Source organism: Diadema antillarum, unplaced genomic scaffold (assembly GCF_040938485.1).
Source record: "Diadema antillarum isolate AM-2024a unplaced genomic scaffold, OU_Dant_1.0 seq00000577_RagTag, whole genome shotgun sequence".
NCBI lineage: Eukaryota > Metazoa > Echinodermata > Echinoidea > Diadematoida > Diadematidae > Diadema > Diadema antillarum.
Window position 1 is genome coordinate 11,947 of NW_027271512.1, and position 23,497 is coordinate 35,443.

Sequence of the window (23,497 nt, forward strand, 5' to 3'; positions counted from 1 at the left end):
TGCTCATGTCATCAGTTTTGGGTCCTTCTCACTCTTAGGAATTCCCCTTCCCCTCTTTTTCTCTCCCATCGCCTCTCTCTCTCTCTCCATATTTTCCTTCATTTTTTTTTTGTTCACGGGGTTGTGTATTATAATAGGCCTATATTACATAATTACTGTACATTTTCTTGGTTCTTTTCATCAATCGTGATTCACTCTGATTTATTTAATTACGCTTATTTTTTTATTTTTCAAAGTTACTTGCAACTCTGTTTGTATTATTGAATTGAAATATGACTTTACATTGGACTCCGATACCAAGAATATGGGTTATCATATTAGTGAAGGAAATAAGATTTTAACTTTCCACTAATCACAGTACTGCAAACTTGTGAAAGGAAGGTGTCTATCGATTAACAGGTTCTGAAATGCAAACTCCTTAGCGCAGTTGGTCGTAAAATGAATCTGTTGCCCCACAAATTACTGACAATTACTGTACCAAAACAATCAAAATCACATTGGCTATATTAATAGTTGCCTTTGTATATTAGTACTTTTATCAATGTTTGTTCACAACATCAGGTTAAACAAAACCCCACATACAAAGAATATTCATATACTAACCAATTTATATTCAACTTTGACACATCGACAGTCTATCATTTATTTTAAGAGACAATTTAGGAACCAAATATCACAATGTTATGTTTGAAATGTTAAATCCTTCTGTTTGATATCAGCTCCCCTCTCCATCTCTTCTTTCCCTTCTAATCTCTTCGATCCTCAACTTCAGGTCTCTTACATATTCTGTTTTCTAGGAAATCTTGGGGGGAACGAGCTTTCGCTCACGCTGGACCAACACTGTGGAATTCACTTCCTCGTGAGCTGAAAGACTCAAGCTCTATAACATCTTTCAGGAGTAATTTAAAATCCTATCTGTTTAGCCGTGCATTTTGAAGACCAGTGTCTTTTGAAGACAGACTTTCATGTCTTTTTTTCTGCTTCTTCATCCTTCTTCTATTACTGTGATGTACTAGTACTTGTATTTTCAATCTGTTTGCTTTGATGTACAATTGTAAAGCGCCTTGAGCATTTAATCAAAGTGGAGAACGGCGCTATAGAAATCGTATGTATTATTATTATCATTATTATTAATCTTAAGTTGTCTCATCTATTCCTTCTGTTTCGTATCCTTCCATCTCATTTTCTGTAATCATTGCGGGGCTTTAGTTTCAGTTGTTATAGTTATTGGCTTGTTTCTAAAGGTATGAATACTTTGCTGTTGTTGTTGTTGTTTGTGTAAATTACGGTTCTGTTATGATGGGTTTTTTTTTTCGGGGGCCTATCTAATATACTGGCTGTGCTTTTGATTTAGACTCCTCCACTTAGGTTCTTCAACTAGTTATTTACGGTTAGTTGCAAGCGTCTATGTAATTTGAACATGTTTTGAGATTATTATGTTTTTTACATAAAAGATAGATTTTTCCTTTTTTTCATAATCATTGTCACTCATTTTTTCCTGTTTTTGTGAACACAAAGTGGAAATGAATTCAGATCAATTCAATCAAAGTAACGAAGTGATTTATTTTTTTTTTTGGGGGGGGGGGGGGCAGGTAATACAAGCTGCGTAGGCTCCTTTGACTACATAAATGCTCTTCTGTTGCAAAAGTTTCATGTGCTTCATCATTTTTTGTACGTCCAAAAAAAATGGACAAAAATGCTATTGTATAATCATTGTAAGTCAATTATGGTTGTTTTTGTGCTAGCGAACACAAAGTGGAAATAATTTCAAATCGAATAGAATTAATCAATCATTCATACAATCAATCAATCAATCAATCAATCAATCAATCAATCAATCAATCAAGCTAGCAATCTCCTAGACGGTGCATTTTGTTTTACCTATTGTTGTGAACAAGCATTCATGAAAGTATTAACATACAAATATAAGTCAATTATCAGTATTGATATTACCTATTATTCCATCGTTTCGGCACAGTATTGGCAGCAATTTGGAGGAATCAGATACAGTATTATAAAGAAAATCGATCTAATGCGCTCGGGAGTTTGCGTTGAACGATCTGTTAATCGATCGACACCTTCCTTTCATGACGTGTTTGCGGGACTGTAGTCGAAAGTTGAAAGTTCATTTTACTCAACAACCCATATTCTGGCTATCGGAGTCCAATCTAAAATCATATTTCATGTTATTACTTCAATAATACAGAGTTGCACGTAACTTTAAGTCTATACAAACAACTATGATAAAGTAAATAAGAGTGAAATACGATTGATGAAAAGAAACAAAGAAGAATGTACAGAAACACAGGTTTTATATAAACGATATAGTGAACAAAAAAGGAAGGAAAATATGACGACAGATGAGAGAGAGAGAGAGAGAGAGAGAGAGGATAAACAAATGAGTAAGAGGAAACAGTAAGAAGGACACAAAGCTGATGACAAATTTCTTGGACAAATTAACGAAAGAAATATGAGTAACATAATGATAAAAAACAACAACAAAAACAAAAGAAAATTAAAAAACCGTAAAAACGTACAGAATATATATTCATACCATGAATAAAGAATGTTAAATGTTTCTTAGGGGTAACATGTGTGGGTTCACATGTCTACGGGCAATAGTAAATAACTTCTGTGTCCCCTGACCCTCATTTTGGCTCCATTTATTTCATTTTTATTTTGTGTGACATATACAGTGTAGGCCTACAGTGCATTCCTTTGTAATGTTCATTCTGGTTTTGTTTCATGTTTGAAATGTTTATGATATGTAACCTTTACTTGGTCGAATAATTGCATGAAATATGGACACAAGAGCGAGAAGAGAAAGGAAGAGAATGAGGGGAGAGTGGGATACATGTTGCAGATAAGGCACAGGCTGTAAAAAGGGTTATGTAGGAATTAAGAAAAGGTCGAAAAATGATTAGTCATCTAAACATATTTCCTTATTAACTTTAAAACTTGGTTTAACTAGGAAGGACTGCCATCTTTCCACAATTGAATATGATCCACCTTCATTTTGGGTATTTCCTGTGATATCTGATTAAGTATTTCTTTCGCTGTTCATTTAAGAGGCTGCAATGAAAAATTAATCACCAATTTTATTCTTATTACAATGGGTACAAAATCTTTAATTTCTAGGAATGTGATTAAATATCTTCCAGAAACAATTGGCAATTTGGGATATGCCCGACGGAATTTGCTTAAAAATTTCTATGCGAATCATTGGAGTGTTGGAAGTATTTCTTAAAATAAAGCTCCCGCTTGAAAATTCGAGAATTCTAACATTGGGAATTGAAATTTCCTCTACATCACTACCCCACTCATAATTGCTGGAAACTGTTATTCAGTCTAGGTGCTAATTAAATTTGCGCTTCTGCAAGAGTGAAAATTTGATACAGGAAAATAATAGTGTTTTGGAAGTATGGTTTTACATGTCCTATATATAATATCGTGTTTGTTTGTTTTTTAATATCGAGGTGTTATTTTCCGATATTTGTAATTGATGTAGGTAGTTTTCAGGTAGAAAACTTTTTGTTTTGGAATTTGCATTACTAAAGTGTTTCGATGTGTCATTTCCCGATATTTATAATCGATTTAGGTTATTTTAACATTGGAAAACGTTATGAGTTTGCATTTGTACATTGGGTGTCGTTTTCCGATATTTGTAATCGATATAGATGATTTTCACATAGGATAGCGTATTGTATCTTCGGGTTTGCATTAATATTAGTACTAGGTGTTACAAAAAAAAAAAAAAAACATTTCCCACTCTTGATGCTTAATAGCTCGAAAACTATATATCAGATAAAACTGTCATTGATATGAGTAAAAGCTGAATAGTGTACATTTTAGTTGGAGGTGATTTGAATATGAAAACCTATATCAGTTTCATGAAATCCATGATTAATTTCAAAGTTAGGTTCCAGATTTTGGTCAAATTTTAACCCTCTGTACAAAACCTGAACTTTACACAGGAACTAATGACGTGTATGTGAGTGTGTACATGCAATGACCCTGAACAATGGACCTGGATACCACCTGTTCAGAGCTCTGCTCCAAGGCACATGAATGCTTTATTAATTATTCATGATGGATTACCTGGGCACTGCTAGTTTAAATTCCTAGCAAAGGGTGAAATGCATGCACATGAAAAAAGTAAGTACATGACATGTTTCCACGTGCTTGCATACACCACATTTCAGAATGAATAAAGACTAGCTGTGATAGTGGGATTTCTCATGAACAATGTAGCATTCAAATCCTGGTCATTGTCCAGGACCATTGATTGTCTGGGTGTCAACTACACACTTCCATCAAGGAGGTTTAATAATACATTGGAGTTCAAACTGGCTGTAATTATTCAAACAGTTGTCAGATTTCTATTGATGTACAAAAGAATTCCACAGGTGCACTTGTGCCTTTGATGATCGATGTTCCAAGCCGCCGTCTTGCTGAGCAATCTGAAGATTCATTTTGAACGTTATCATAATGTTGGCCATATTTTACTTATTTATTTATTAAATGAAATGAAATTTTACGTAATGATAAAGCCTGTAAAACAAAAGTCAATTCCGTCCAGAAATTTCCGCAAAAATGTAAATCAGAGCTGTATCATGTGAAAATGTTTAAAACTGTACCATCCTGGAAAGCTGCTTTTATCACTTTTCCGCTTAATTTCCACAAATGAAACTTATATGGAATAATCTTCAAGTATAATTCTTTATTGATAGATATATCAGATTAGTGCCCGGGTATGCCCAGTCGAGTAATTTTCATCTTTATTTCAGCATTTTTTGCTCAATTTCTATTCGCGCATCCTCGTGTCTGTACCACCTACCTTTTATAAGAAGGGATAGCGAAGAAATTTTACCATCACAAAATGCAATGAGACACGAGTCAAAAATTTTGTCTTCCTATCTGAGCGGCAGATCCAGTTTGCCACATGCTTCAAATATTTTTGAGCGGCGGTTTCGAACATCTAGCAAAGAAAATAAGACGGTTGTGACTCCATTCTCTACAACCTCCTTGCTTCCATACACACCAATTGACTTCTGTGCAAAGTTAAAGTTTTGTAAAGAGGGTTGAAAATAGAGCAAAATCTGAAGCCTAGCTGAAAAATTAATGTTTAATTTAATGAAACTGAATTATGCTGTCAAGTATTTTGAAATTGCCTCCAACAAAATTGTAAACTATTTAGTTATTGCTCATATCAATGTCAGCGTTATCTGATATATAGTTTTTGAACTATTAAGGATCAAAAGTGGGAAATGTTTTTTGTAACACCTAATATTTAGGGTGTCATTCTCCAATATTTGTAATCGATATACGTGTTTTTTTACATAGGACAGCGTTGTGTCTTGGAGTTTGAGTTGAGTTTGCATTAATTACTAGTAGTATTTCGGCCCTTAATGATCGATCATTAAAATCCGTATTTTTGTGCCTCATTCTGTTCTACATTTTCTGAATTTTGAAAGCAAAATAAAATGTAAACGACATCTGTTTGGTCAAAAAAAATATGAATTCGATGATATTTCTATAAAATGGTTTTCCGAGTTTTTGCTGACTGTTGAGGTGAGATGCTTGAAGTAGCAAGTACTGAAGTAAACGTGACGTTAGACATTCTTCGATAGGATGGATTTACTTGATCGATATCTGTTTCGAGACGACTAAGTGGCCCAGGAAGAGAAACAGGCCCCAGGTGCTGTAATTCACCCTAATTTTCACCGCTAACGGTTTGTATTAGTGTGCATTAGTTAGTATTTTGCGTTAGTTTGCATTAATTAGTAGTTCGCACTGAGTTTACATTGAGTTTGCAGTAGTTTGCATTAGTTTGCGTCAATTAGTAGGATCCGTTGAGGTGAGTAGCTTGAAGTAGGCAAGTACACGAAACGTGAAGTTAGTCATTCTTCGATAGGACGGATTTACTTGATCGATATCTGTTTCGAGACGACTAACACTATTTGAAACAGGGTTAAGTGTCCTAGGAAGAGCCAGGTCCAGGTGCTGTAATTCACCCTAATTTTCACCGCTAACGGTTTGTATTAGTGTGTATTAATTAATATTTTGCGTTAGTTTGCATTAATTAGTAGTTAGCATAGAGTTTGCATTAGTTTGCATTACTTGCATTAGGCTCGTTTGCGTCAATGTACGACCCGAGCAAAGACGATCTTTGATCGGAGACTGTATGATACGCATCTAGTATTAACAAGTTAGAGTTCTAACGTTAGTTATCTAAAGACGGACGACACGAGAGTTCCTTTTTCTTGAATTCTTTTCCCCCATGTGGTTCGTTCTAGACTCTGATTTGAATCTAACATTATTGAACACAATTTTTAAAGTGTTTGTTTGACTGTAGCGTAGGCCTAACCTGTGTTAGTCATAGGACCGCTCTTGTCTTGGAATGTTGTTTGTTCTTGTGTGTGGAATGAACCTACAAAGAATGATGCAAAACAGCTTGAATCGGTTAAACCGGTTCAGAGCTAACAACAGAGGAGAGCGTCAAAGTTGGTATCTGGGCCCCGTTGCATAAAACTTACCATTGAATTTTAATGGTAACTACCGTCAAAATTAGGCGTCACAGCCAATCAGCATCAAGGATTATAAAATTTACCGCTAATTTGCAGACTTAATTACCGCTAGAAAGGAGCGGTAAGTCCAGCGGTAAGGGTTTTATGCAACAGGGCCCTGAAGTGGACACTGTCATATTCTCAGAGAGTCAAGCCTCTAACATGTTAGATCTAGTTAAGTCTAACTTTTTGTTAACTGTTAGTTCGGGAATTCCTTCCCTCGAATATAATTGACGTGAACGTGCAGAAATGATTCAAATCTTCAAGATTGAGCATGAATGCATTGATATGGAAAATTTTGATCCAGTTTTCTTTCTTCAGTTAATGTTTCTAACTGTTTAAGTGTTAGTGTTAGGTTAGACAGGGTAGGTGCCGCACAAGTGAGATGTAAATCTAATTCCTATTAGCGGTTAGGCCTATGTAAAGAGGTTAAACTCTTTCAGTCAGAGAGCAGTGAATTGTTGGAATGGTCTTCGATAGTGTCGATACTGTCGAGGCAACATCACTTAACACTTTCAAGTCTAAACTAAATGACCACTGGATACAGCAGCTAGCATAATTAATTTGATCCAACACTGTGTTAGATTGCATAAATCAACCATCCTGGGCTGTGGAGCAAAGACAACATGCTGAGCTTGCCAAAATACCAGGCTTGATCTGTTGAGTGGCCTAAGTTCTGTAGCTCCACTCCAGGGTTTTTGTTTGTAGCGTTAGAATCTACAAATTGTAGCTCCATGGTTCTAACGGGTTAGCATACATTTAATTTGCTAGGCGTCCAGGCCGGCGTCTTCATACTAGGTAAATTCATGTAAATCATACTCAGTCAGACTGTCTTTTATCACTGGTCGGTTAAAACTTGGCAAGGATTTGGGGGTAGAATGTGGTTTAGGGTTGTCCCATTGAAGGATTTAATAACTGAACATTTAGAACTATAGTACGGTAGGCCCTAAATCTAGTTCATGATTGTTGGGTTTTATTTCCATAGCCAAGCAAAGGTTAGTTGAGAATAGAGGAATGGAACTAACTTTAGGGCCTACTGACTGTAAAGAACTCTTTCCCAGCACAGGATCTTGCCATTGGACTACCTCTTTCAAACCTATTGAGGGCGGGAACATACTCGGGACTCATCCTCAACGGGTTGGAAGTTTGCTCTCTGAGTCTGATTTCAAACCTTTGGCTTTATACAGTGTATTTTCATTGTCAGTTGGCTGTCAATAGAAGAATCTAAATTTATATTTTCAAATAAAATCAATTTTCCTAGATTCCTATCTTTAAGAAACTTAAAACTCAAACTTGAATTAAACTTAACATTAGGCCTAACCATTAGATCTACTAGAAATAGTTGCAGAGTAGATAGAACACACTACACAGACTAGCTAGTTTATGTAGCAATTGTAGGAAAAGTCCTTTCATTTATTGACACTTTGTCAGCATTGTTTACTTGATCTCAATCTGTCTGAAAACGAGACTTTTTGAGTGCAGGGGAATGTCTGAATTCAAACACTGATGAATGACCACCTGACACAAGATATATTGGACCCTTTTTTTGTTAGAATCTTTCTGAGGACAATATGTCTCCTACTGCCAGCACAATAATCAATCAATCAATTTTTCTTTCTTTGATGTGTTTTTTCTTATTTTTTTTTTGTTACAAATATAGATCAAATAATAGCACACAAAATTATTTTGTATTTGTGATTTACCTTGTATATAACAAATAATAACTACAGTCCCTGCATGGTGCTAACTGTTAGTGGCAAGATTCTTGCCTTTGCACCTATCCATGGGTACGGTACTAGGCAATATCTAGTGCAGTGGCAGTAGCATCACAGTGAAGAGTCGCACCTGACTTTATGGCCACATTTTCACTCCATCCCACTAGAAAGAGATGTATTCAGTGATGGCAATGTCTTCATCTTTGATGCTTATGTTAAAATCACAGGTAATATCCATACAACAGTGTATGTCTCAAATCATTTAATTTACATGTACTCTCTCCCTCCAGAACTTGGAAAAAGTCAACTGACAGGCCTATCACCAAGCCCCTTTCATAGCATGATTGACAATGACTTTTGGGCCCGCATTGACAGTCTCACGGCAACTTTACGCAACGAGGACCGGGCCAGGAAGCTCCGGAACCAGGTCTATCAAACCGCGTGTGGACTAGCCAGCAAAAAACAACCTGTACGCAGTCAAGACATCAGCCAGTAAGCATCCTTTGAGTAAAGCCAAGATTTAGCTATCAAAGTTGTAGAGGACAACAATGGGTACATTTTTACTGTTCGTTTTAGTTGTCAATTTTTTTGTTACAAACTTTTATTACTGTTTGTATGTGTTTGTACCTGTGTCAGTAAGTGAGAAAGTGAATTTTAGTATTTGATATTCTTCCTTGTTTTGATCTTTATTGTTGTGAATATGTACTATTACACTCATAAGTAGATTTCATCACATGGAATTCAAGGAAAGTGTCATAAATTGTAAATCACATAGTCATGCACAAAACAATTTGAAATAAATGATTACTTTTTGTGAACCAGCTACATAAATAACCAATAAAAGGAGTTTAATATTCCTGTTTTTCCAATTGAACAAGAATCATAATGTCAGAAGTGAAATGTTGAACTGATACAGCATGCACCATGCATAACATACATTTCATTATATGAATGTGAGGGAAAAGCAAAGTTTTGCAGTATATCACTATATCTATATTTTGCTAAGAGTAACAATGGATTTGAAATATCAATGTAGCAGCATATTGCCTTGAACCATACAAATTTTATTTGCATTTTACTTTCTGCTTATTCATTTTCATTCATACCAATCATTGGACATAATCCTTCGCAGAAGTGAGGTCTTGTCTCGCATTGAGAATGTAGTCGAGAGCGTTGTCACATCCATATCAAGTGGAAGAGCGCCATCACTCAGATACAGTCGCACAAACAGCTGGGAGTGTATTGAGTATGTTCCATTCTATTTTACTTTTGCCTGAGTGTTTTGGTATGTTAGGTCATTTTCTTACTGTAGTGAATTGTATGTATAGCATTATCCCAAATATCTCATGTAACCTGTACCGGTATCACTCAAAAAGTTTCAGAAATAGAAGCAAAATGTATGAAGCCCCTATATGTTCCCCAGTAATGTCAAGATGCAGTGCAGAAATAAAGAAATTTTTTGCAGTGAACAGCTTGTCGTGCAGAATAGTACCTTACTTTGCAGGTGCTATATGGGGGTTACCTCACAATGGCCCACTTTCCATTCATATTCCTAATTCTATTTTATTTTATAGACTTGGTTAGGCTTTGGTACTTGTGGCTTTTGACCAAACTACTTCAACTTAACATGCTGTTTGTTACATGAGCTGAGCATGCAGACTTTTGGTTTTAAAATTTGATGATATTGATGTCTGTAGTACATAAAAAACCAACCCAAGCATACATACATAAAATTTATTTTGTTATTTAACAATCTTGGAAGCTAATTCAAGATGTAAACATGACATGACCAATTTACAAAGAAGATGTAAAATGACATGAAAGAGCTTCACTTTCCAAGATAGTTGCAATAAGAGTTAAAATTGTTGACGTAAATGCAAATAGAATATTTAGAATTCAAATTATTTATAAAGCATACGGGCAAATTTTTTCTCCTCACATGCATTCTTTTTTTCTCTCTTTCAAACTTGAAGTTTCAGTGAAGATGTGGGCCTTGAGATGAAGGATAATGGAAAGACCACTGAGGTTCGGTTTGATGTCTTTGCCTCTACCAACAAGTTTGGTACGTCTGCCTGGTTTCGGGTGTTCCAGATTGTATTGAGAACAAGTCATGTCAGTCCCTGCCATCAGTAGATAGATTAAATGCCAATGACACACAAACACTTGCAGAGACTCCAACTTTCCCGCTCTTGACGGAAGATTTCCCACCGAAAGCCCATTGTTGCAAAATCTCCCGTTCTCCCGCTTGAGATTTAATTTCTCCCGTCCTGGCTCTGTGTCTCCCGCTTGAAATAATTTTTATGCCTCCGCCACGAAGTGGTGCCGGAGGCATTATGTTTTCGGGTTGTCCGTCCGTCCGTACGTACGTCCGTACGTCCGTACGTCCGTACGTCCGTCCGCTTTCGTTTACGCGATAACTTGAGTAATATTGACTTGAATTCTACCAAACTTGGTCCAAATATAAAGTATGATGGGGCAATTAGTTGATTAGATTTTGGGTGAAATCCGCCAAAGGTCAAAGGTCAAGGTCAAATCATGAAATTGTATCTGTTTACGCGATAACTCAAGACTGGATCGAGCAAATTTCACCAAACTTTGTCGGAGGATGATGTATGATGGGACAATTACTTGATTAGTTTTTTAGTGAAATCGGACTGAGGTCAAAGGTCAAAGATCAAGGTCAAATCCTGAAATTTATCTGTTTACGTGATAACTCAAAACTGGATGAAGCAGCTTTCACCAAACTTAGTCCAAGGATGATGTATGATGGGACAATTAGTTGAGTAGATTTTAGTGACATTGGCAAGAGGTCAAAGGTCAAAAGGTCAAGGTCAAATGCTAAAAATGTTGCTATTTCCCCAATATCTATGCAATGCCCTAAGGTATTTTCTTGAAACTTGGTGCAGACATGTACTACTGCATATAGATTCTCCAGAGAGAGTTTCATGTCATAAGGTCAAAGGTCAAAAGGTCGAAGGTTAGGTGAAAATGTTGTAATATCACTTTTCTCACAAATGGTTCAATGTATCTTCATAGAACTTGGTACATACACATGTACTGACTGGCAGAGATTATCTAGGGAATTTAGGGGTCGTAGGTCAATAGTCATGGGGTCAAAGGTCAAGGTCAACTCCTCAATATTTTACTGTTTCCCTCATACACTAATATATGAAATGCTTGCATTATTAGTTTTCAAACTTAATATATACATGCATTACCTAATGGAGATTCTCCAGGAAATTTCCAGCCAGAATGTCAAAGGTCAGAGGTTAAGGGTCAAAGGCCAGGTTTCCATGCGTTCCCCCCCCCCAAAAAAAAATCTATTTTGTACTGTAATTAACTCTTTCTTCATACCTTGGAAATTACTCAATGCATAAACTTATAGGGTCTGTCAGAATTCAAGTAAAAATTCTCAATTACCCAAATATGTGCACCTGCACTCTTTGACAATTATAGCAAACCCAGTTCAAGGAAAGTGAATATTCAAGTCATTTCTGACAAACCTGTCATATCAATATTTTGCCAGTTATGTGAAACTGTCATGGATCACACATGTGAAGACATTGTACTGTACGCCTATTGGGAGAATCATGCATTATGGCGGAGGCATCAGTCGCCATAGCGACATTTCTAGTTTACTTTGTGTCATCGTATGTTAAAAAATAAGCCTTAGATAGCACGAGAGAGCATCTAGAACCCTAGAACTTCCACTTTAGAACCCCAGCCGCAAGGAACTTTGCGCTTTGCGCTCGTAATGTGCGCGAGCCAAGTTGGAGTCTCCCGTTTGCTAGGGGTTTCAGGCGGGAGAATCTCCCGATCAGAAGGTGCTTGGGGTTGGAGTCTCTGCACTTGTACAGAAAACAATATGTTTTTCAAATTAACACTTTTTACATTGCTTAACTGAAAATTGTGAAGTGTGGTATTGTACATTTACATTATTGGCATTATAAGTGCATGTGTTAATAATCATTTGTTTAGTAATTGTACATTATCCCTGCTCTTGATTCCTTTGTGGTCTCTCCATAGCCCTGATGTTGAAGGTTCTGGCAATGTGTTACAGACTGGTGCAAACCAACACATACTCCACAAAGAGGTAAGTGTATTCTTTACAGGCTGTCAGTGAAAGAAGAATACATATAAATCGTCCCACTTTTCACGAAGTGACGGAAGCCGCACGGTTTCTGTGCGGCTTTCCGTCACTTCGTGAAAAGTGGGACGAAATTTATAGCCACTTCCATTCAACATGACTTGATTTTCACATTCAAAGGTTATGTATGTATAGGAAAAAAAAGACGAGTATAATGCTGCAAGAGAGCTTGTCAAGAAGTGAAAGGTCTACAGTTGGAAAGTTTGTTGGGTAGCAGGTTGTTACCTGAACACCATATGCACTTCCTACTGGTTCGATCAGATGTCAGTTTAAAAGGTTAATGCCACTATATAGGAAACATTCAAAATTTAACATGCACATCTTTTTTTGTCAATTTAGTATTTGGGCATAAATCTTAACTACAAAAAGCTCATGCGGTAAAGGCAATTTGGCCATATATCTGACAATACAGGAATGTGTAACTATCTCATCTCTATATCTGTTTCCACATTTCTTTAATGTGCACATATCATTTTCACAAAGCAGAAAATTTATTGCATAGGTTTACTGGCATGCCATCCTTCAGTTCCAGCAGGCGAGTATAATCACCATTTGTCACAATAAGTTTAGTGAGCAGTTATTGATGTACTGTTGGTGTGAATGGACTTGTTTTCAATAATTCCACCACTTTGAATTGAAAATGTCATAAAGCTGTAGCTCATTCAAAAGATATAACTCAAGATTGTTATTTTCCATATTGTAATGAATTGGAAATTGAAAACGGTACTTTTACAGCCTAATGTGTGCATGTGAAATTAACAAACAAAGAAATCCTATTGGGTATAATGTGTGCATATCTTGGCAGGAAAACACATCTATATTCACGTCCAAAGTGTGCAAGAAGAATAAAGAAAAAAGTCTTATAGTGGCTAATTTCTATGGAAGATTGTACTAATTATCTGGTTACTGGCCATTTTATTAACATTTATTTATTACTTTCTCAGAGATTTGTACTACAGTGATGTAGGATCTTTCAGGAGCCAGTCCACAGTTGATGTCATATTGGATAACTTGAGCTGTATGCTGCAGGTACCGAGGAGATGCTTGCATGTGGTAAGATTTGTTTGTTTGTTTGTTTATTTGTTGTTTTTTAAACTTTCTGGCCCAATTTTTCAGAATGAACTCCTGTAATGGATCAGGATGGCCTGATAACACTCTTTTTAGTTTTATGTTTGTCATTGTCTTGTTTACTAGGGGATGTAATGTTGCATCAGGGAGGTGGTTCTCTCTTCCACCTCCCCGGTTGCATTAAGGAAATATTTGAAAGCTTATGGCGATTGGCATGCACTGACAACATTAATCCGTTGAAGACAAGTCCAGAGTATGCTCGGGCAGGTGTCTATGGGAAACGCGTGTTGTAGCAAAATCAGCCCATCCTCAACAGGTTAAAATGCTTTCAAGAGATGTAAAAAAAGGACCAAAAAAAAAAAAAAACAATTGAAGTTTTTTAGTTCATATGCTGATGAAAGGGGTTTTTTTGGCTTTTAATTGTTGATTTTTTGTAAACACATCTCTCTGCTTATGAATATAATAGAAAAGAATGACAATGCCCAAAATCTTATGTTTTTTTAGGCTCTGATAGTGTTGAATAGCACACAAAAGGAGTGGCAAACTGTAATGTGATTGAATACATGTGATAACATGCGCAGGTAAGATTGATAGGCAAATGCATATCACACAACCAGAATTCTGACAGATAAATCTGATCGTCGGGAGATGGATCTTCATCTGTTTACTAGTATGTAAAGTGATTTAACACTTATAAAATGTATGAATGGGTAAAGGCAAACAAATCTCATTCACCACACACAAAATGTCATTGTTTTTTTCATTCACAGCTTGCAACACAGAAGGGCAGTCTGTTTGGTGATCTCAGATTTACAGATGGTGATGGGAATTTCATTGAATGTGGCTCAGCTACAACAGTGAGTTGAATCTGAGTGGCTTAATCATTTTTGTCAATTAAGTAAAGGCACAATAATAGATTATTATTCATTGTACCTTGGCACATGTCATTATAGATGGAGAAGACTTAACAAATTCTTTACAGTTATCCTGATTTATGAAATCAATTGCAACTGACATCTTTTGTTCGATTACATTCAATCAATGTCCCCCAAACATTACTAAAAATGTAAATGTCTTTTCCAGCTGTACATAGACATGAAGTCATTCTGTCGTGATTTATTTTTACAATGTCATTTGCTCCACAGGGAACACCAGTGCCCAATCATGTGGACTGCATATCAAGTATCCTTTTCTTGTTTAGAATGATATACAGCATATAATTTTGCATAATAAATTTTGATCATTTTCCATTGTGTTTTGCATGCTAAGCACTGTTATTACATTCCTTATCATTTGTCTACTTTCTTGTATTGTGGCTGCTTAAATTTGTAGTTGTTATGTTCTTTTCTGGTCATATCATGCTTTCATTAATCCTATTTACATTCTGAATAAAAGTGTTCAACTGATCTCAAATGCAGAGAGATTTGTACATCTTTAATTCTGCCGCAACTGACACAGAATTGCTAATCATGAATAAGTTCATATCTACTGAAGCTTTAAAGATACTGTGATTTATCAGGTAGCCTATGCATTTGCTTGGCGAATACGGGTTTTGTGCCAAGTTTCAACCGAACAATAACACTGTATTTTGGAACCAGTAACAGTTGTGCATTGAACGGGCGTGTGTGTGTGTGTGTGTGTGTGCGTGCATGCATGTGTGTATTGTGTATCCGTGAATGTATGTATGAGTGTATATTGCAAGTAACATTATAGGGGAACTGACAACCATGAGAATCACATATTTATGTAGTTTGGAAAAGTGTTTGTTTGTTTGTTTGTTTGTTTGTTTGTTTGTTTTGTATAGATGATTATGCAGTGTATATTATATTTTTAGAGGACATAAATCTTCAAGGCAATGAAAAACTTTTTCATCATTGTTTTCATTATATTCATGAAAGCTTATTCTTCCTATCATGCAACATTGAATTAGACATTCAAAGCTCTGCAAAGTTTGTGCTTGTAGTCGAGAAAGATGCAACATTTCAAAAGCTCATTGATGACAGGTTGATTGACAAGATTCCTCATTGCATCATAGTGACTGTAAGTAGACTTTGCTTCATTTTCATACAGTGTTGCGTTTCCACTAATTGTAAATTTTCTGTATCCTGTAATGTGATGTGCCTCTTAAACTGTGACAATATTGGTACCACATCCTTTGGCAGTTGCTTGCATTTGTAAATTCTACCTATATAGATATAACATCAACCTTCTTTTGGATAACCTGTACTGGTTTGGTAAGAATGATTTTATTTTTACCAGGAGATATATTTTTACAATTTACTTATAGGCAGAAAGTACATTTTTAAAGGATACTAGTGTAGTGAAGGTAGAAACACAATGGTTATGGGATTTACAAGATGATTTTTCTGCTGTAAATGATTACTACAAGTAATTGATCTGTTTGTTTAGATTCCTTTTTCATCATCAAGCTTTTAAAATTATCATACATTGTGGTTGTGTAAAAGCGTTGGGACGCCTGTCCATATAAGTTTATTTATATGTGTGTATTCAGGGGAAGGGCTTTCCTGATGTCAACACTCGTCTGATGGTGCGTAAACTGTGGGATACTCTGTGCATTCCAGTCCTGGCTCTAGTAGATGCTGACCCTCATGGTAAGATGAATATTTTAAGCCTTCCTTAAGTCAAGTGTTGATTCTGAGTGTTGACTCTGGTACTTGACATCAACAAGAATTTTGAGAATTTCATTGAGAATAGAGAGTTCAGTACATCATAATCTTTACCAAGTTATGCCCGTTTTTTAGTTATATATATGAGTCTGTGTGGGACAGGGGCAATAACTCTTTGTTATCATTACAGGCTGGGTATCATAAAGCAAGAAATACTAAAGACAAAATAACAGAACTGTCCGAGTACAGATCTATAAATTCATCTCAAATCCTGATAGAGAAAATTCTCATCTTTAAAATTCATAAGTCATCAAAATTGGATGTTCTTACTGGACTGAAATGAAATCCTCTGAGTAGTAAATGGAAAATCACACTGTAACATGGAAGAACACCAGGTTACTTTGATAACCTGTAAAGATTCTGCATTCAACTTGATACTATGCTTCCAGACTTCGTAGTAACATGGAAAGATTGAGTGATTACCCTTTCAGAAAAACAAAAAACAAAAACAAATAAAGTCAACACTTGCCCAAGAGATTAATTTACAATCCTACTAGATTTTGTGATGTAAAATCATGATTGTTCTTATTTCAAATTGTATTGTTCTAATCATTTTGTTCTTGTCTTGCAGGTCTTGAAATTCTCTTTGTCTACAAGTTTGGTTCACGGGTAGGTGAAATGACTCCATTGTATCTCTGAAAATTTATGAGAGGGTAAAGTCAATCTTGATGTTGCATTTAAAGATAACAGACATAGAACAGTGGTTTTGGTAAAAGTTAACTACAGCAAAATGTGTTAGCTATATACTGGCAAGAATCAATACTTTAATGGGGACAGAGGAGACAGAGCTTCATATTTAGACAAAATAGTAAAAAATCAAACTTAAATGATAGCACGACATTAGTATCTCACAAGAAAAGCTTTGATATAAGGTGTACAGTAGTATTAAGCACCACGCATGTTAAGTAATAAATCTTCAGGGCCCCATTTCATAAAAGATGTTACGAGAGTGAGTCTTAATAGAATAGCAACTTCCCATAGCAACAGCCAATCAGGAAGCTAAATTCTTGTCATTACCATGAAGTTTGCCACTCCTGCAAGAATTGCTACTGTAAAACATGATATTTTGCGGCATGAAATTTTCGCGAATTGGATCTGGCGGCCTTATTTGTGGCATGAGATTTTTGCGAATTGCCACTAGCGTTCAATGCATATAGTGTACACAAAACTTTTGCATGCATCTTGATTTCGGGAATCTTGGTGCTTGCGAAATTCGCAGAATTAAAATGCACGTGAATATTCCTCGTTTTACTGTATTACAGCAATATTTTATGAAATGGGGCCAAGTTGCATCTATTTATTTGGGGGTACATATTCACACCCCTGCTACCATGCAAGCATGACACAAACACTGTATGCCCTCTCTCTCTCTCTGTAGTCCCTGAGCTGTGAGTCCCACAGCATGACGGTGCCATCCATGCTCTGGCTGGGGGTGCTGCCCTCGGACGTGAAGCGACTGCGCCTCCCAGAGGGCGCCCTTGTTCCGCTCTCTCCAGCCGACCTGAAGAAAGCAGCAGAGCTGATGAGAAGGCCCTTTTACAAGGAGCTGCCACGCTGGATGTCAGAGGTAAGGTCCACTGTTATTCACTTGCATCTGTAAGTTCCCTAATGGTTGAAAAATCAGACTTATATGCTTGCATGCTTGTGTGTTTGTTTTATCTATTTCAATATGGTTTAAAAGAAAACACTAACAGCCTCAGAGCTTTTGTACAGTGAGTCCATTTATCGGTATGAAGCATAAAACAACATAATGTGATACAATACAAAAAATTACATTCACAACAAGACAAAGAACATATTGGCAAAAGAAGGAACAACAGGTTGACTAAAGTAAAAGAAGGTCGTATTGACAGAGAAAACAAAAAATGTGTGTGTGTGTGTTTTTGGAGAGAGGGTCTTAATGGTTCAACTTACTCCTGTGTTGACACCCAAGTGAGGCAAAAATTGTATGGAGAAGGGAGAGGATACTCATATAACTGAGCACAAAGTCTTTGGAGCTATGACCTTTCTGGATTAATGCCAAAACTCAGTATCCAATATCAAAACCTTATCCAGATGCATTTACATTGAGGCATGTTGTAGTTTTGCCTGCATTTAAATGTTATAAGCATCGTGTAGTTGATTGTGTACCTTCATTTTCAAAGCAGTGAGCATGTTTACAGTACAATATGTAATACAGGACAAGCATTCTTCAATGCATACAATGACCCCGTACAAGGATTGTTCCATGATAACTGTGTGATGAATTTGTAGTGGGATCAGTTCCAATGTTTTGATACCTTGGTGAAGTAGAACAGACATTAAAAAAAATCACACTTCACTCCTTTACATTACAATGAGTTGTTAAGTCTGACTTCTAAAAGAGTAAATTTGTAGTAAGAGTCATTTTCTCTACACTATATAAGTACAGTATAAAGTTGATTTTCTGTAGATGTATGTTTCATCTATAAAAAAAAAAAGCTGTGTGTTTAAAGTACCTGAGGATTTGAATTATGATGATAAATTTGTCATCAGCTGACCCATTGATTCCCCCTCTTACCAGTGTTTCATTGAGGATCAGTCAATTTGTGTTGTAACTGATTTTTGTTTGTATTTTTTTCTCAGCTTCAAGAAATGATGCAAATGGGGCAGAAAGCAGAGATTCAAAGCCTTACTTCTGTCTCAGATAACTTCCTGACTGATGTCTACATCCCCAGCAAAATCAGATGTGGTGGCTGGATATGAGACTCTGAGAGAGATGATCTGCAACAACATGAACAACGATTCCCAAATAATTAGTGACTGCGCCATCAGAACATTTACAGCTGTTGATAAAGGGGTGGCTGTACAACAGCACTGGGTAACTGCAGTGGCGTGGATTTGCAGTTGGATATCACCATTCTACATGTTCATATTCTAGGGATGAGTTAGAGACGGGAGCAATAACCATGACAGCAAATGGAATTTTGTTTTGAATCTTTGGTTTAAACATTCTTACAGGTGTGATGTGCAGTGGATGGTTAAAGTATGGGTCATTATTCACTCGCTGTTTAGTGAGCCTGGTGTGTGAAATGTTGATGACACAGCTACACATTTCAGGGCCACATTTGTTCAGGGGTAGAGTTAAAGTTAGAATGACTGAAATAGCATCCCACACATCCTTTGGACAGTGTACTGTATACCTCTATGTGGGTAGATAGCAAGATACCTGTGTGAGGGGCTATCTTCTGCCATATACTACTTTACTTAATGTTTGTCTTTGGCATTCATCTTACACCTCCTTTTTAGGTTACCCTTTAGGTTTTGTGAGCAGAAGTTGGTTCACATTTGAAAATATTGTGTATTCATTGGCCTATGTTATGCCTATGGCCTATGTTGTATGACAGCTCATTTCAGATTCTGATTACTTCACACATCAAATATGCATTCCAATGTGACTGTTCTATAAATAAATTCACCTGTTTTTAATGTTGTTTTCTTTTATGCTTCATGTTGCTTGTTTACCAGCCATATGGACTGCCTCATGTTTAATTGGTCTGCCAATGGTTTCTGTCATTCTGTAGACCTATGTCTGCATGCTGATTCTATTGAGAGATGAGAAATCTATTTTGAGGACATATTTATTGAAACTTGAATTGCTCCAAAAGAGGAATGTATGATATATTGAATACAAAGTACTCATATATTTTTATGACATACTGCCATGTCTTGTATATTTCATATATCTATCTACATAGATTATATTCATTATGCTATTTAAAGTGGAATTCATCCAAGAGAAAAAGTTATTTTTAAAGAAAAGTAGTAAAAGCAACAAGTGAAGAAAAATATATGGCATAAGAAACTAAAACCAATTATTCTGATATACATTAAAGCTTGTATGGCATTTCACATTATTTTGCTTGATGAAAAGCTAAAATATGCACTTTTCCAAAGCAAGGTTGTTTTGGTTCCAATTGATTAGTTCATTTATAGCAAACATGGTGAAGACTATCTCTTTACTGTTTTTCTTTTTGAGGGGAGATATTTGCACAGCACACAATTGCAAAAGAATGCAGAGAAAAAAGAAAATGTTTCATAACAATATTGTCAATTTTCTCTGAATGTTCAAGGTGTCATTCAGTGGTCAAAAGAGAGCTTTTGTTAACCTTGCGTAAGTTGACATCTCACAAGTAAAAAATAAAAAAATCAGGTTAGTCCAAAAAAAAATCTACCTGATGTGGATAGATATGTCAGAATTCCTGGAAGTCCAAGGACATTCAGTGGCCAAAAGGGAGTTTTTGTAAAGATATTGAATGAAGCCAACCTTGCGTAAGTTGACATCTCACCAGTCAAAAAATCGGGTAAGTAAAAAAAAAAAAAATCGACCTGATATGGATAGATTTTAGATAAGTCAGAATTCATGGAAGTCCAAGGACATCCTCTGGTTTCTTTGATTCAACAGAGGCAAGGTTCACTGTATGTCATCAACAAGCTTGATAAGATGTTTTTACCACCTGAGCTGTTGCATGGTACTGATTTGAAGGGGCTTTGACCTGAAAACACACAAACTTGGGGGAAAAGTTTATCAATGTCTTAATGTACACATACTTTCTATCAATTATTATTTCTATGTGTATTTGAATCTTTATCCATTGTTTTAGACTTTTGTTCAGAGTGAAAAAGAATGTAATAACAGCTTGAAGCTTTAAAAAAAATTGTTGCAGAATTGCTTGATTTCATATACTCTTATATAGTGGTGTGAATATCTGCATTCATAGATGATTGATTCAGCTGTTTCTTGTGATTTTCAGTTTTTCTCCCAGTGTGTGTGTGTGTGTGACTTGTTTTGAGACTATACTTCTTTAATTATGGGACAAGGGCTTTTGCCTCACACTTTATTTCATCTAACATTACCATCCACCATCCAGATACATTATACACACGTACAGTGTACTCCCGTTATAACGAACACGGTTATAACGAAGTGAAAATTCAGGTCAATAAATTATCATCTGTATACATTTATGTACTGTACTGTTCGGTTATTTCTAAAATTTGATATAACGAAAGAACATCTCCGATCCAGGGGACTTCGTTATAACGGGAGTGCTCTGTATATGTAACTTGAAAAGATATGTGCTTGTTGTGAATTTTGCTACTGCTACACTTTGTATTCACACTGCTCAATACAGTGCATTGGCAACATGATTTCTTACCTCCTTCGTATGTCAACTTTTAGACTGAAATGAAGTGCACAGAAACACACACATACACACACACGCAAAGGCATCAGTATTAAACTTTACTCATGAAGATAATCAGTATGCCTCCTACCACCCGTGTTCTCTGTCGTCTCCTGTACCATTGACAGCATTATTAGTTTGCCTTACACGGAGAGTGAAGCTGGATTTTTTGTTTTCCAGTGTGTCGAGGATCCATCCTGCAACGTCTCCCCCCCCCCCCCCCCAACACACACACACAGTACCACACACATGCACACACAGTTAACGTTGCAGACTTTTCCATCCCCGGTCTCCACCTATAGAACATCCTGCATGAGCTATTATTAATAATTAACCACAGCTGTAGTACATGTACGTACATTAATTTATTTTCGTGCTAATGCTGTAAGCAAGACATGTACACTTGTAATTTCTCTCTCTTTTTTTTTCCCGGGATCCGGCTTCTGTCTCTAAAAACCTCAAGGAATTTCATTTGTCTTAATGCCTACTGAGGTGATTGAATTCTACTAAACAGGATATATTCTTTGCATGCATGATATTAATTCATGTCCGTGCATCATCAAGGAAATATCAGTCTGCTTTCTGTGTATGTATGGTTATCCATCAGGCGTGTTTAATGAGCAAACAAACAGTGGTTCTGTATGCATACACAGGCAGGTTTTATGAATCGCATACTTCATAACCTTTAACAAAGCACTGTGGGAGCAGGATTTTGGCGACAGGTGGTGGGTCGGCCGACGTCACATTATCTGAAATTTGCAGGCATATTCCTGAAACCAGATTGGAAATGGTTTGCAGTCGTTTCTCTGTGGCAAGATTACACTAATGTCATTCACTCCATACCAGACGATTGGAAAAAAAATAAACTGTTCAATTAACGTTGGCAGTTAAAATCATGATTATGTGAAAGCCTCATGTCTTTCCATTTTACTTTTGATACAAAGACAAAGTAACAACGGAGAGGACAGCCACGCCATATATTACATGGTGTATACCAATTCATAATCGGAAACTCAATCAGATAATTACATTGCCAAACTCCATTGAAAATGTATTTGAATAATACTTTAAATGAATGGAGCGTGTCTGCTTACCTTGCAATCAAATGGCTCGGATTCAAGCAAGTCTCATTGAGTATACATGTATATCAAACGGTATCAACCAGACACATGTACCATATACCAAGAAGAAGAACAACAACTTATATGAATACATAAGTGACTTGAATGAGCGACAACAATGAATAGATTGATTAATCGAATAGAGCAATAACATAATAAAAAGATAAGAAAATGGAATACATTCTTCCTTCACTTATCATTCTTCTTGGTTATCAACGTAAGTGAATAAACGACCACACGGTTGTCACAAAAAAGAAATATAAACATGTGCAGTTTAATACTCACTTAACATCTTCGTCAAAAGTTTGCTTATGATGATGGTCTCTTGCATTTCTGTTATCTTTAGAGTTGCTAATACATGAATGTCTTTTGGACGATATAGGTACATGTAATTCAATGTGAACATGACCAAAGTAACACCTCGTCTTGATTTTGTATATCGTATAGCAAGGAATAATGTACACAATATATTATTAAGTAACCTCTTAAATATTTTAACTGATAGATGAAAACAATACTCAAAAACTTTGTTCAGTTGACTTTGTGTTACATTAAATATACATGTACCATGCAGCTATGAACAAGAAATGCAGAATTAATGAAACCAATCAATCGATTAAAAACACTGACATGTCATTGCACGATCGCATAATGTGAACTCTCTTCCCGGCCCCTACACCCCACCCTAAAGTACCCATAACAATGTACTTTGGCAAAAGTTCTCAGTGTGCCTGTCAGAGCTGGGTCTTGATGAGAGATTACCTATCACTCTCCACCATACCGATAGACGGTAAGAGCAGAGCAAACAGCAAATCGACGTGGTTCAAGTTTGCGTGCAGACTGCAGTATACACCTGTGTAGATAGACCCAATGTTAGACGTACCAGTTCATAACAACTGGTCTCCTGCTTTGCTTCAACTTGTCATGCTTGTTGGCATGTCAAAGTGTATCATGCAGTAAGGATATGTGTCGCGATGGGTGAGTATGTG

The 23,497-nt window shown here is 36.3% G+C and overlaps 1 protein-coding gene across 1 annotated transcript; it reads left to right on the forward strand.

The window, feature by feature from the left end:
- Positions 1-8,621: 8,621 nt before the first annotated feature.
- On the forward strand, positions 8,622-18,907 carry LOC139735412 (meiotic recombination protein SPO11-like). Its single transcript, XM_071646164.1, has 12 exons — positions 8,622-8,773; positions 9,414-9,527; positions 10,255-10,343; positions 12,308-12,374; positions 13,373-13,481; positions 14,267-14,353; positions 14,642-14,678; positions 15,427-15,536; positions 16,009-16,108; positions 16,755-16,792; positions 17,562-17,750; positions 18,788-18,907. Exons 1-12 carry the CDS (start codon positions 8,622-8,624, stop codon positions 18,905-18,907), a joined length of 1,212 nt encoding a protein of 403 aa, XP_071502265.1.
- Positions 18,908-23,497: the final 4,590 nt, after the last annotated feature.

Bases quoted from the DNA above. Each gene is read 5' to 3' on its own strand.
- LOC139735412 (XM_071646164.1), top strand. From the start codon at position 8,622: ATGATTGACAATGACTTTTGGGCCCGCATTGACAGTCTCACGGCAACT. The intron at 8,774-9,413 runs GTAAGCATCCTT...AATCCTTCGCAG, and splicing joins CGCAGTCAAGACATCAGCCA to AAGTGAGGTCTTGTCTCGCA. The intron at 9,528-10,254 runs GTATGTTCCATT...TCAAACTTGAAG, and splicing joins AACAGCTGGGAGTGTATTGA to TTTCAGTGAAGATGTGGGCC.